This window comes from Zingiber officinale, chromosome 7B (genome assembly GCF_018446385.1).
Source record: "Zingiber officinale cultivar Zhangliang chromosome 7B, Zo_v1.1, whole genome shotgun sequence".
Taxonomy (NCBI): Eukaryota; Viridiplantae; Streptophyta; class Magnoliopsida; order Zingiberales; family Zingiberaceae; genus Zingiber; species Zingiber officinale.
Genome location: NC_055999.1, coordinates 2,574,117 through 2,589,506, shown reverse-complemented (window position 1 = coordinate 2,589,506; position 15,390 = coordinate 2,574,117). Strand labels below are relative to the sequence as shown.

The following is a 15,390-nucleotide window of genomic DNA, read 5'->3' as shown; positions in this document are numbered from 1 at the left end:
TGATGGGTGAGATTTATAAATATTTAGTTGGTAAAATATTTTATTATAAAATTTTAAATATTTAAATAATAAGATAGTTAAAGAACGACAATTTACCAAATCACGCACTTAAATATCTTAATTGACCAAAAGACGTATGTTACTTTAGTTTTTACTAAAGGGCGCATTTTTTCAAGTGCACTTCCCTTTTTATCCTTCTGACAAATTAAACCTTTTTTTTTTCGTTTTCCTTTTCTCTCTCTTCTCTTTCCTATTACCTCTTTCATCAACGAAATGTAAGATTTAGTTATTTTTTTGATAACATTTTAATACATTTAGAAAAGTTAAAATAAACAATGGATAGCATAGTTAAACTCCTTGCAACATCAGGAATCCACAGGAACTGAAATGGGTATAATCTGAGATCTCTAGGTCCATTAGTGAGTTTCGGTCAAAACCCACTGATGGACCTAGAGAGCTCCGATTGCACCCATTTCAGTTTCTATGGATTTCTGGTGTTACAAGGAGTTCAAATATGCTATCCATTGTTTATTTTGACTTTTAAAAGGTGTTAAAATAGTAGAAGAAAAAATCAGCAAAAAGGCTCCAAATCGTTCCATATCAGGCCCAACGTGGGCCTGATATGATTCCATATTAGGCCTAACGTGGAGCCTTTTTGCTGATTTTTTCTTCTCCCATTTTAACACCTTATAAAAGTCAAAATAAACAATGGATAGCATATTTGAACTCCTTGTAACACCAGGAATCCATAGAAACTGAAATGGGTGCAATCAGATCTCTCTAGGTCCATCAGTGCTCCGATTGCACCCATTTCAGTTTCTATGGATTCCTGGTGTTACAAGGAGTTCAAATATGCTATCCATTATTTATTTTGACTTTTAAAAGATGTTAAAATAGCAGAAGAAAAAATCAGCAAAAAGGCTCAACGTTAGGCCTGATATGAAATCATATCAGGCCCACGTTGGGCCTGATATGGTTCCATATCAGGCCTAATGTGGATCTGATATGATTTTTCCTTGAGCTTCATACAATGTATAGAAATTAATTTGATGATAGAAAACCAAGAGTTCTGTTAGTCCTATGATTTAATTGTCTTTTTCTCAAGCATGTTGTGCAAATTGATTCTCTGTTCCTATGAACATTGTTTTATCAGTATATTGCTGATAGGTCCATCTTTGGATCTTGTTTGGTCAGCAACTCTTGATGAATTTCTTGATGGATCTAGTAGGGTTGTGGCTTGAATTTGTGCCTAATTCTTTGTGTTTGTTTTCTCTTGTCACCCCATAATTGTGTAATGCCAATGGAAATGGTGTGATTGCCATAACCCACAGTCAATTTTTTTTACTTTAAAAAAAAAGATTGCATCTTCAGCAATAACTTACTGCTTCCAATAATGCTTTGGCATCTGAATCAGCAACCTGGTGTCCGAGCTTGCGCAAACCATACTTTAACTCATCAAAATTTATCTGCCCTTTTTTGTTGATATCCATATTCTCAAACATTTCCTTTATGTCGGCAATCTCCTCCACAGACAAGTGTTCAGCTATCACCTGCATTAACATAGTTTTAGAATGAACATAATAATACTAGGTGTGTCTTGGAATAATCAGCTGGACAAATGTCAAGCATTCACACAGAAAGAAATCATGAAAGAAAATATTCTCACCCTAAGAGCTTTCTTTTTAAATTTATTCATCATTGAAAATTGCTGGAGTCTTGCTCGAACAGTTTCACCAAGATTTACATTGGGTGCCTTATTGGCATTCTGCAGCCAAGGATGATCTGTAATGTGAATCATGAGGGTAATGTTGAGAATACAGAAAATATGATGCAGTATTAAGGCAAAGGTATTAGCAGATATTGCAATATACTGATAAAACAATGTTCAGAGGAACAGAGAATCAATTTGCACAATATGCTTGAGAAAAAGATAATTAAATCATAGGACTAACAGAACTCTTGGTTTTCTATCATCAAATTAATTTCTCTACATTGTATGAAGCTCAAGGAAAAATCATATCAGGCCCAATGTGGGCCTGATATGGTTCCATATCAGGCCCACGTTGGGCCTGATATGGATCATATCAGGCCCACGTTGGGCCTGATATGACCTGATATGATTCCATATCAGGCCTAACGTGGAGCTTTTTTGCTGATTTTTTCTTTTGCTATTTTAACACCTTTTAAAAGTCAAAATAAACAATGGACAGCATATTTGAACTCCTTGTAACACCAGGAATCCATAGAAACTGAAATGGGTGCAATCGGAGTTCTCTAGGTCCATCAGTGGGTTTTGACCGAAACCCACTGATGGACCTAGAGACCCCGGACACACCCATTTCTCGTGGACGATGTTGCAATGGTTATAACCTAGGCTTGACACCATATTTACCTTTTTTAGTGGGTCTAATAGGAGAAAATATCAAGCATGGGCATGATATGGGAAAATATCACGCCCATCGCTGGTCCTGATATTTCCATATCGGGCCCACGTCAGGTCCGATATGGTATAATATCATGCCCGTATCGATTTACAGAACACATTTTCTTCCGTGCATTTTCTTTCTCAAAATTAGGTCAACTAAATTACGAGCGTGGTGAAAACTTGACATTTCAGAAACCCTAAACTGTGGCTTAGGCTCTCTAGGTCCATCAGTGGGTTTTGATCGAAACCCACTAATGGACCTAGAGACCTCAGATTACACCCATTTCAGTTCATGTGGATTCCTGATGTTGCAAGGAGTTTAACTATGCTATCCATTGTTTATTTTAACTTATCTAAATGTATTAAAATGTTATCAAAAAAATAACTAAATCTTACATTTCGTTGATGAAAGAGGTAATAGGAAAGAGAAGAGAGAGAAAAGGAAAACGACAAAAAAAAGGTTTAATTTGTCAGAAGGATAAAAAAGAAAGTGCACTTGAAAAAATACATCCTTTAGTAAAAACTAAAGTAACATACGTCTTTTGGTCAATTAAGATATTTAAGTGCATGATTTGATAAATTGTCGGTTAAAGAATGATATAGAAATAGACATCATAAATATGGGAGAAATATTGTAACTCGCTGTAAACGCTCTCACATCGTGCCCATACCCCTTCGAAGAATTTGCATGTCATCCTGAGGTCAGCTGCAGAACTTGTCTGCATCTTTTCCCCGGGAACAACAACCTAATCTTTCAATGCGAACCTGCTGCTGGAGCTAGCTATCGCTAGTCTTGGTTTGCAAGAAACTTCAGTGACGGGACTGCACAAACCCGTCGTCGACGTTGCATGCAGCAACTGCCAGTCAAAGGATGCAGCAGTAGGTTAAACGATGCAGTAAGTAAGAGTGCTTGAGTTCACTGTTCGATACTTAAAAACACAGTCTCACTTGCAAAGATTTCTAAAATGGCCTTTTGTTTATCTTATAAATCTCCTGTCTATTCTCCAAGTTCTCCATCGAGCTAATTGGTCGGCCCACCTCAAGTTGAATGACGTCAGCTCAAGTGGTCGAGTATAATTAGGCTTGATTTGTTTAGAAATAAATTTTCACGTATAAATAATATAATAAATATTTTTTAAGAGCAATGATATGCACAAGGAAAAAAATTCAATGAAAACCTCAAGGATAAATCCATAAAGTCATGACTCACTATTTCACTTTTTGTGGGCCCCATCACTTTATGTGTCTATCCTTAAGGTTTTCATTGAGTTTTTTTCTTTGTGCATATCATTTTTCATTGAGCAATGATATGCATAAGGAAAAAAATTCAATGAAAACCTCAAGGATAGACACATAAAGTCATAGCCCACCATTTCACTTTTTGTGGGCTTCATCATTTTATATATCTATCCTTGAGATTTTCATTGAATTTTTTTCCTTGTATATATCATTTTTCTTTTTATTTTTTTAAACCTATTCCAAAATTTAGTTACTAAGCTACTGATCTAATAATTAGGTTAAGCCGTATTAAATAGGAACTTCACTTTCCTCTACGTTTCAATCTAATTATAGAAAAATGAATCCGCCTTTAAATACGTTGGAATATCTCGTGTCCTGTGAAGCGGGCCACCTCGCGGTAATTATTACTTCCTTTTTTTTTTCTCAATAAAATAAAATATAAAAGAGAAAAATAAACTCAAATACCCCGATTAAATTATCGGATGATCAAGGCCGTCCATTTGGTTCCTTGAACGCAAACAACGATCCGCCGGTGCTACGCACGTGCGGGTTGGGCCCGACAGCCCCTGGGCCAGTGATGGTGCCTTCTGAATCCACAGATCCCAGCCGTCCAGTTGCCAGTAACGTCCAAGGAATCTACGACGGAAGACGTTGGATTCGCCTCGTGATTGGCGTCCTCGTCGGTTGTCCTCCGCTCTCTGCTGGGCGAGAAACTGAAATCGTGAAGGCTCAAAAGTCACGGAAAGTGACTAAAGCGGAAATCAAAGCTCGAAAATAAAAGTAAAAAATATTTTTTTTAAAAAAAAAAATTGGAGTTAAAAGAAAAGGTAAAAAAGGAAAAATAAATCGAAACAAGGTCCGGCATTGCTGAATGCTGCTGATGTACCAAAGACTGACTAGTCACATGTCCGTGTGAAGACATGATTAAAGCTCATACCAAAGTCCGTCCTTCCTTATGATTGTGCTACTTCTCTCTCTTCCTTTAATCATTTTGAAAAAAGCAAAATTGATTTCATAAAAAAAAAAGAAAAAGCAAAATTGTTAATCCAAGTATGTCTTAACTTGTATAATTCTAGTAGACGGTAACTTTGAAATCTTCAGTGCACAAGGCTCATCATTGTTTTCTTGACCTAGTAAAGTGTCAAACTATCTTTTGGTTAAGGTGAGTGGAATCGTCCTATTTACAAGCTTGTAAACGTCCTTTATTTGTATTCACTGCGCTTGCTTTTTTCTATTCTGGAAGGACTTACAAAAAGCAGTGAATCCACTCAGGACTGACAGGAAATTTATTGTATTTTTTTATCTCGTATATGTTTTTTGTTAGCTCTTAAAAGTAATTTGTGAGAAGCTGAGAGAGACACGTTCCTGATCGTACTATTCTACGTCGGTGGCATCGAGCGTAGCCAGATGCGTATTTTGTAACAGTGGACGAATGGGATGAGTATGCCCGAAGCCACGCAGCTCGATCTCCTGCTTCGATTTGATGCATGCAGACAAATCCGGACGAGAGAGAAGAGGTGTACAGTGGAAGCTAGCATTGATGCCTTTGCTGCTTGCTGCCTATTTTTATTGCCTTCTCCTCTCTGCACGCTCCGTCACCGTGTCCGTCTGAGAAGTCTCTTGCATACAGACGAGACCACTCTGCGTGAGGAAGAACAAGGGGGAAGGAAACAAAACACAGGTGGGATGTTCCCCCTGCTCGTTTACGCACTTGTTTCTCATTTCAATCGGCGCGTTTCTTGAAGGATCGGGATAAACTCGGGGCATTTTACATCAGTATGGTTTTGTTGGGAGCTGATTTTGTTGCATTTTAGGAAGATACACTAGTTTCTTCTGTTTCAACTATTAATTTGACGTATATGTTCTCTTTGGAATCTTCTTCTTCTTCTTCTTCTTCTTCTTCTTCTTCTTTTGCAGTTAAAATGAAACTCTAAATAGGCATGATCTTGTTAATCTGATCAAGGGCTTCTTTTCTTCTTTTCCTCTCTGATTGATATTCTGCTTTATCTTTGTTCATTTTCTACTACGTCGAAAGATTTTGGCTAAATTTCAATGATCTTTGTTGATGCGGAAGATTGCAGGTTATCCTTCATTTGAACATTTTTTTTTTGAAAAAAAAAGAAGAAAAATCCAACTTTCACTGCCCGAGAAAAGAAAGATGTTTCTTTTAGATATTCTCTGAAAAATCGATATCTTTTCCTCTTGAACTCTTGAATGGCTCACTGAACAAGCTCCTTGGTTCATTTGTATTCAGGATCATCGTCTTGAAAGCAGAGCCGGGAAGAGTAAGAGAGAAGAGCCTTCGAGAAATGCTGAGGGTAATGAACAAGGTCCATAAAGATCAGAGCACAGGGCAGCTATCTTCTGATTCCTTCCCAGACTTTCGCTTCTCTTCTCATTGCCTGATGCACAAGGCCAGGAACACCTCGCTCTTCAGTGTCCCTGGCCTCTTTGTCGGGTTCAACACCAAAGGCCTATCGGATTGTGAATCAGTCAAGAGCCCCACTTCCCCCTTGGACTTCAAGAACTGCTCCAACCTCGGCAGCTCTTTTCTCGGCTTCCCTAAATCAACCAGCCTTGATTGGAAGCCCAAGTGCTGGGGCAGCGACAAGGTAGGCCTGAGTCTAGTGGACGTTCTGAGTGATGAGACCAAGTCTTCCGGGGAGGCCATGGGGCTGTCAGCGAGTGGGAACATCCTGTTTGGTCCACAGATGAGAATTAACATTTCATGCTCCAAATCTCACACCAACTCATCTGGTGAAACCCCCAAATCTTTGCCAAAGGACTACGGGATTCGTTCACAATTTTACAATAAATCAACCGAACTCCGTAGGAGCTCGAGGATGAGCATCGACTCCAAAGGAGCTGAATCAGAACGCAGGGGTTTTGGATTGTTGAGGTCTTGCTCTGCAGAAATTAGTGGATCATCCTCTCCACTCTCCAATTCTGAAGTATTTCCATTAGATTCAAAGAGCACAATGGAGAATATAAATTTTGACAAATACTCTAGGTCCATCACTTCCCTCTCTACAAGCGAAATGGAGGAATCCGAAGACTACACTCGCATTATATCCCATGGCCCAAATCCTAAAACAACCCACATTTTTGGAGATTGTATTATTGAAAGCCCCAGTTTTCCTTCGGAGAATTTTAAGAATAAGAATGGTAAAGACCAAGAACGTTGTGCCTGGGTTTTGAAGCCCTCTGAACATTCTTTTGCTTGCTCTTCCAATGACTTTCTAAGCTTCTGCTTCCATTGCAAGGAGAAGCTGGAAGAGGGGAAAGATATTTACATGTACAGGTCAGTCCTACAATTGATCAAATAGCTATTTTTTCAGCATTCATGCTCTGAAGTATTCAAACCTTCTGAATTCTTCAATGTATATGTTGCAGGGGTGATAGAGCTTTCTGCAGCAGCGACTGCCGTGAAAAGGAAATTTTGAACGATGAAGAGTCGGAGAAGGCTCCTATCGCTTCATATTCTCCTACGGGTTCTTCCTTCCACGAGGAGATGTTTTTGGAAGGCACGACCATGGCCAAATGGGTCAGTTGATTTTCAATTTGCAACTCGCACTCAATCAACGACGCCGAGATTGCTATGGTAAAACAGTCTGTTGTGATCATTTGTCTATCAAGAGCTGTACATGTGAATGTTCTTTAGCAGCCATGGGCGATCACCATGTACATTCGTTTGTTTGCTGATTCGATCTCAGCGTACATGCCTCCATTGATGCATTGGAAACAGTAGGCAAGTTACCCTCTTTCTGAAGAAAGGTCTTCTTCTGTAATAATTTCTATCACAAAAGGTGCAAGACAAGAGTATGATGGCTCGCCATTTTTTGCAGCTTACTTGTTAGCAATTCTGATCTCGAACGAATGTATGTGCGCAAAACATTGTTTGTTTGTCAACTGTCCCTTAAGAACAATGGATCATATTCCATAAAATGCAATTATAGATATGAATGAATCTTACCTCAACTCAGTTTTCCGTAATTTCATTCGAATTAGTTTTTAGACACCACGTACTAAGCTGCAGATAATTTAGTTTGTCTTTTATATGTTGTATGATTGTGGGGTCTGATAAAGTTAGGCAGTTAAAAGTTAAGGAGGCGTGATAATTAGAAGTCAAAGTGACGGGACAGTCAACAAATATGGAAAGAGAAAGTAGGATTGTGTGACGATGTCAGTAACATAATTTCCGGTCGCGTTCTCACAGACCAGGACTCCAGATATGAGACATCTTGGCCTAAAACTTTGTAGGCAATCGGGGTGGTACTTGACTTGGATCTGATTGGTTAGGCTCTCACGGCCTGGTTGCATCTAGGCCTAGTTCTCTCAGCTCAGTAGGCTAACTCCTAGTCAACTCTCGGACGATCTCTCCACAGCTCCCGCCCTCCCCCCCAGGGTCTATGCCAAGTGTTATACCCCATTAATCATCTCGAGCTGTCTTATTCGTACCCGGTCGGGACAGAAGGCGTTACACGACAACAAGGTCAAGGAATCGTAACTGTCTATCAGAGAATAACAGCTGCATGTCAGAGAATATTCCAACGGTCTATGGTCATCTGTGAATGGAAGCTTCCTTCAGCCTATAGGAGGATGTCACGTGTCCTCCATCACTCAACGGAGCTTGACACCTGACATTCTCTGACATCGATCGACCTCCAGAGGTAGGCACTGTCATATAAAGAGAGGTCCTTTCCCTTGCATAGGTACGCTCTCTCGCACATTCATACTTATCTTTTACTTTTTTTTCTCCTTCATACACTGTTCTTCTGGGAAAAAAGTACTTGACTTGAGCGTCGGAGGGCCTACTCCGGGGAGTTTTTCTCTGATTTTTAGTCTCTAACGTCCGTGTACTTGTCTGAGTATACGCAGAGCTCAGGTACTGTCGTCCCAATTATCGTCGTTCATCAGCACCACGTGGAAGTCCATTTTTGGAAGTGCATACGGGAAAAGTGTCTCAATCATCTCTCTGTCAACACTAATAATAACTTATTCGATCTTCATTTGACTCAAATTCGGGACAAGATTAATATTATAATGCAGATTCTGATTTAAGTGGCATCCAATCAATCATCGTTGTAACCTAATTTATGTTACGGTGGGTTATCCATAAGCTTACAGAAGCCAAATGGCTTTGCTTTCTGTCACATTTTACTTATTGGATGATTTAGTACGTTTAAGAACTAATGTTTGAAATAATTCATGGATGCAACTAGGCTTATTTCATTATTGATGTAGGAAAAAAACAAAACAAGTGGTTGCTTATTCGCATCATTTGATGTACACTGCCTTAGTGCCTTACAACATTCAATTGAAAGGACTCGTGACTGAGCAACTATCATGTCCATGGAGTGGTTCTTGTCGTGGGATAGATCACATCGCTTTGACTTGGAAGTCACTTGTCTATCGTATTTTTTTTCTTTTTCTTCGTGATGTTGATCTCAATTAGATGGCAGCATTTGATTCTCCTTGGTTTGTCTGGATAAATAATTTTGAAAGCTCATAATCCGGTCTGGAGGTGTGAAATGGCAAGAAAATAAGGTATCTTAGTTTCACTCCTGGAATCTCAATCAGTAAAAATTTACTTAGATTACCACTAATAATATACTAAATTTTAATAAAAAAAATAAACATAATTCCTTATTAAATCTTTTATTCTCCAAAAAATTCTTTGTTTTTTATAATCTATGGCATTCTCCATCTTTATCATAAAAGTTGTAACCAAATTCTTTATGATTATTCTGATCAAATATCATGGATGGTCAAAGTCATTAGTTAATGAACTTATTGACACGTGCGAGTTCCGGAGATCATCGGTGAAGGGAATGAAAGAACCTGAGGCACATTTAAATAGAGGGTTAGACTGGCAGAGGATGAATTCTAGGGTCACTCCGACGCTCAAGTTATGATTTAGATAAGGTGGTATGTTGAAGAACGAAGGTGAAGAAGAAAGGTATATAGAACCTGGGGGAGTTGGAGAGAAATTGGAACCTTCGTCATTACCTTTGTAAGTGGTTAAATGATTTTCTGAAAAGCATCTTCACATCAGCTAGAATATCATCATTACAGGGATTGAGGAGGGGATTAGAGTCGACCGTCGTTAGTTATCTTCTCATTCATTAACCGCCATGTGTCAATAGGAGGTATCTATGGGACCACGTCTAATAACCTTGTAACCGCTCCTCTATTCTCATGATACCACGTGTCTTGGAATATTCATAGTCACTGTTGGCGAGCCTGTATAAGGCATAGACCTATCTCGAAGATGAAAAAGGGTGACATCTATGCAGAGTGACCTTGGGAATATTCAAAGTTAAGGTCGAAGATCGAGACTGAGATGATGTTGGGATCCGCCTTTGAGGGAGAACGTTGCCAACTAAGACTGAGATATGTGTGATTTTGGTGATTGAGATCGGGACTAGAAGGAAACTTGTTGCTGAGACTGAGTCTAATCCTGAGATAGAGTTTAAGACTCAAAGGGAGTTTAAAACTGAGATGAAGTGTACTGCCAAAATTGAGAGGGAATTTGTTGTCGAGAGAAAGACTGAGATAGAGTCTAAAACTAAGAGTGAGTCAGCTACTGAAATTGAGAGGTAGTCCAAAACTGAGATATAGTCTAACGCTGAGATAGAGTGTACTGTCGTGACTAAGAGAGAATCTGTTACCGAGAGGGAGTCTGAGACTGCGATGGAGTTTGCTACCGACACTGAGAGGTAGTCTAAGACTAAGGGGGAGTCTGATGCTGATACTAAGGAGTCCAAGACTGAGGAGTGTATTATCGAGACTGAGAGAGTGTTGGTTGCTACTCGGAAAACCTAGAGGTTCCACTATACAAAAATTTTGTACAAAGGTCTGAACCTTTTCCTAGCTACCATGTGTTCTTTTAAATTAAATTTTGGATCGCCTGCGGAACTTAACACGTTTGATCCAAAACTTAATCTATTTGTTCTTTTAAGTTTTGACTTAGATCTCCTGCGAAACTTAACACGTTTGATCCAAATCACCTAAGTTATTAATTCCATTAAATATTAATTTCCAAAATTGGTTCCCAGTACTGACGTGGCGAGACACATGGCCTTCTTGGATATAGGAGCAACCACCACCGACTAGACAAAACCTTTTAAGGAAAGCTAATATTTAATTTCCTAAAATAACTTTAGGTCAACCGAAAAGAATAATCAAATCACAAGGAAAAGAAAAACAAAAGAACACTATATCGAAAACAAATTCGAAACACTAGAATCGTATGCCTCTTGTATTTAGTATTATTTTCAAAAATAACTAGTATGATGCGGAAAGAAAAATTACTAGTTATACCTTTTAGAAAGACCTCTTGATCTTCTACCGTATTCCTCTTCTAACCTCGGACGTTGTGTGAGCAACGATCTTCCGAGATGAGAACCACCTAGGCACCTTCTTTCTTCTTCTTTCAAGTTTCGGCCAAGCATAAGAACTTCCAAAGGATGAAGAATTTTCCACCAACCAAGCTCCAAGGGATGCATGCTTTCTCTCCTTCTTCTCCTTCCTTGATCCGGCCACATCCTCCAAGCTCCAAGAGATGATAGATTTCGGCCACAACAAGAGGAGAGAAGAGAAAGGGAAGGGCCGGCCACCACACCAAGGAAAAGAGGGAGAAAAATAGAATAGAGTCCTTAGCCTTGAAGCCTCCTCTACCCCCTCTTTTATAATCCTTGGTCTTGGCAAATAAGGAAAAATTAATAAAAACTTCCTTAATTCTTTTGCCATTGAAAAGGAAAATTTATTTAATTAAAAATAATTTTTCTTTTCAATTTGTAATGGTCGGCCACCACATAAATTCTCCAAGCAAATAAAATTTAAAAAAAAAATTAAAACTTCCTTATTTGCTTCCGGAAATTTATAAAAAATTTGTCCAATAATTTTTATCCCTTCATGATTGGTTTATAAAAAGGAAATTTAATAAATTAAAATCTTTCTTTTAAACATGTGGATAAAAAGAAAGTTATCTCTATAAATTAAAATCTCCTTTAATCTACAAATAAGGAAAGATATCAAATCTTTTCTTAATCTTTTGTAGAAACTTATAAAAGAGAATATTTAATTTTAAACTCTCTTTTAAAACATGAACATGATTAAAAAGGAAAGTTTTCTTAAAATTTAAAATCCTCCTTTAATCAACAAATAAGAAAAGATTTTAAATTTTAAACTCTCTTTTAAACATGTAGATGATTTACAAATTAGGAAAGTTTTTACCAAAAATTAAAATCATCCTTTTAAACTACAAATAAGGAAAGAGATTAATCTCTTCTCTTAATCTTTTGTAGAAAGCTATAAAAGGAAATTTTTAATTTTTAAACTCTCTTTTAAAATCATGATATCCACATAAGAAATAATTTTAATAAAAATCCTTTTTAATATTCTAGTGGCCGACCACCTAAGCTTGGGACCCAAGCTTTGGCCGGCCACCTACATGGCTCATCCACTTGGTCTTGGCCGGCCCTAGCTTGGGTTCCAAGCTAGCTTGGCCGGCCCCATTGGATGGGTAAGAAGGTGGGTATGCGGTGGGTATAAATCTCTATATACTAGAGGCTACGATAGGGACCGAGAGGAGGAATTGGTTTTGGTCTCCCGATAAAATTAAGCATCCCGTGCTCGCCCCGAACACACAACTTAATTTTATCAATAATAATTCATTCCACTAGAGAACTATTATTGAACTACCGCACCAATCCCAAATTACATTTTGGGCTCCTTCTTATCATGAGTGTGTTAGTCTCCCTGTGTTTAAGATAACAAATGTCCACTAATTAAGTAAGTTACTGACAACTCACTTAATTAATATCTAGCTCCAAGAGTAGTACCACTCAACTTCATCATCATGTCGGACTAAGTCCACCTGCAGGGTTTAACATGACAATCCTTATGAGCTCCTCTTGGGGACATTCTCAACCTAGATTACTAGGACACAGTTTCCTTCTATAATCAACAACACACACTATAAGTGATATCATTTCCCAACTTATCGGGCTTATTGATTCATCGAACTAAATCTCACCCATTGATAAATTAAAGAAATAAATATCAAATATATGTGTTTGTTATTATATTAGGATTAAGAGCACACACTTCCATAATAACTGAGGTCTTTGTTCCTTTATAAAGTCAGTATAAAAGAAACGACCTCTAATGGTCCTACTCAATACACTCTTAGTGTACTAGTGTACTTATATAGTTAAGATAAACTAACACCTAATTACACTACGACCTTCCAATGATTTGTTCCTTTCCATCATGGTCGTGAGCTACTGTTTATAATTTATAAGGTACTGATAACATGATCTTCTGTGTATGACACCACACACCATGTTATCTACAATATAAATTAATTGAACAACTACATTTATCACAAATGTAGACATTTGACCAATGTGATTCTTATTTCTAGATAAATATTTTATACCAAAAGCTAGACTTTTAGTATACATTCTAATAGAGAGAATCTGCTGTCAAGAATGAGAGGGAATTTGCTGTCAAGAATGAGAGGGAATTTGCTGTCAAGAGGGAGTTTGAGACTGAGACAGAGTCTAAGATTAAGGGGGAGTCTGATATCGAGACTAAGAGGTAGTTTAAGACTGAGATGAATTCTAAGATAAAGGAGGAGTCTGAGCCTAAGATATGATCAACGACCTATCCTTTAATCGCGGGGATGAGTATATTGAGCCTGTTTGATCATATCTGAGTTCCCACTGAGGAAAGTTAGTCTTCTGATGTAGGAGCATCTAGCAGCATAACCTATTTATATCTTCCGATATGGCTATGTTCCTCTTTGAGCTATGATGAGAAAAAAAATGAAACTTCCAAGTTACCTTTTGGGTTATGAAAAAGGCTGATCGAAACTACCGATAAGGAAGATATCTAGCCCATGACCACTTGACACGATTGCATTCTATTCGGAGTCCAGACAAGGTGAAATCGTCTTTCTGATAGCCAACACGGCCATCCCATGCCCCTAGCACGGACATGTTATGCTATGTCTTTTGACGAACTCTTGATTTAGACTTTTAACTTTTTCTTTTATTTATTTTAAATTTTTAGGATTAGTTTTCTTTTTTAAAAATTAGTTTAGATTTTAACCTTTTTTAGGATAAGTTTTCTTTTTCTTTTGTCTGTGGCGACTTTTTCTTATTTTTAGGCTATTTAAATAAGGATTAGGGCTCTTGTAAAAATATATTGAATTTGATTTTGATTTGAATAGAAAAATATTTTTGTTTAAACCTAGAGGTGACTTCTCTTCGTTGGTGAATCCCCCCCTTCCTACGTTTTCTCTAGAACCTCTATTCAAACGTTGCAGACGGAGATTTTTTCCTCTGTATCAGTTGGTATAAGAGCCTTAGATCTAATGGAAGTCGTCATGGTCATGGTTGTGAAAGGTAGGTTCTGGTTGAGAAAGTCTCACACCGTGATCATAGCACCCAAGACGAGATACTTGAAAATCTATAGAGATAAGTCACAGAATTATGCCAATGTCTAGTGACTCATGATCATAAAGATCATAAGTTCTTTTATTCCCTTTTTGAAAAACCCTTAATTTCCAATCAAGAAGAGATGTTGAAGCGCAAGTTTGATGTTGAGAGATTTAGGATCAATCGTCCCATCACCTACAACTTCGAGAGAAGACCGTGTTAGGGTCGTTTTGGTGCTAGAGGGGGGTGAATAACTCGTCGCGCATCTCATTGCTTGCTTCTTGGTGATGATGTGCAGTGGAGTGAACAAAAACAAACTTACAACGCAAACACAAGGGATTTACTTGGTATCCACCTCAAGAAGAGGTGACTAATCTAAGGATCAACATGCAACACACACTCCACTAATCAAAACACTCCTTCTCGGTCGCAGCCGGAGGCAGAGAAGCCTCATACAAACTCACACAATAATATACAACACCCACAAGAAGAAAATACAAATGAAACAAATGAAAACTCTTTCTTCCTGCTTACTTGTTGCTTGTTGTTGTCTCTTGAACCTTGGAAGTGTGACTACACTTGTCTCCAAGAGCCTTCAAGAACTGGCTGTGAAAGTGTGGAGAAGCTTGCTGAGATCGCCACTAAAATCGTACTATAGTCGCTAGAGAGGAATGCTCGAAGAAGACATTCGCCAAAGGCTATAACATGCGGAACGGTCGGATCTCAATCGATTGAATGACTCTCAATCGATTGGGGAGACTTTGAATCAATCGGCTGATCGATTCAGAGTGCCTCTGTGCTCTCTGAAAAGCGCCTGAATCGATTGCTCTATCGATTCAGCCTCTATCACACGATTTCTAGCTCCCCAATCGATCGATCAATTGGAGGTTTCAATCGATCAACTGATTGATTCAGAAGCTTACTGTTCACTCAGAAACTTTCCCAATCGATTGGAAAAGTTTGATCAATTACCCAATCGATCAAGACATTTTCTGCATAAAATCATGTCAACCAATAGATTGGCTGATCGATTGAATCCCCTAATAGATTGGCCAATTGATTGGCAAGCAGAAACTTATGTAGAGGTTGAAATGAGCTTTGTTTCGCATCTGAGATCACCTCATTTCGATATCCGAGTCAAAAGTTATGGCTTTCGGAAGTTTACTACGTTCGAACTTCCTAGTTCCATGCCAACTCTCTATGTTGGAGTGTATACTGAAAGCCTAAGCTTTGTAAACATTCATTATGAATAAAGAATCACATTTAGTCAAATTGTCT

The 15,390-nt window shown here is 38.2% G+C and overlaps 2 protein-coding genes across 3 annotated transcripts; one reads left to right on the top strand and one right to left on the bottom strand.

Moving 5' to 3' along the window:
- Window positions 1–1,367: 1,367 nt before the first annotated feature.
- Window positions 1,368–3,150, bottom strand: LOC122007399 (calcium-dependent protein kinase 20-like). Its single transcript, XM_042563267.1, has 3 exons — window positions 3,097–3,150; window positions 1,667–1,870; window positions 1,368–1,550 (listed from the first exon to the last, which is right to left on the bottom strand). Exons 1-3 carry the CDS (start codon window positions 3,148–3,150, stop codon window positions 1,368–1,370), a joined length of 441 nt encoding a protein of 146 aa, XP_042419201.1.
- A 1,960-nt stretch (window positions 3,151–5,110) lies between these two features.
- LOC122005032 (FCS-Like Zinc finger 10-like) lies at window positions 5,111–7,623 on the top strand. Of its 2 annotated transcripts, none has more exons than XM_042559936.1 (3): window positions 5,111–5,345; window positions 5,919–6,965; window positions 7,058–7,623. In XM_042559936.1, exons 2-3 carry the CDS (start codon window positions 5,974–5,976, stop codon window positions 7,215–7,217), a joined length of 1,152 nt encoding a protein of 383 aa, XP_042415870.1. In that variant the 5' UTR covers window positions 5,111–5,345; window positions 5,919–5,973; the 3' UTR covers window positions 7,218–7,623. The 2 variants fall into 2 exon arrangements, with proteins under 2 accessions (XP_042415870.1, XP_042415871.1); XM_042559937.1 differs by having other exon boundaries at window positions 5,111–5,440.
- Window positions 7,624–15,390: the final 7,767 nt, after the last annotated feature.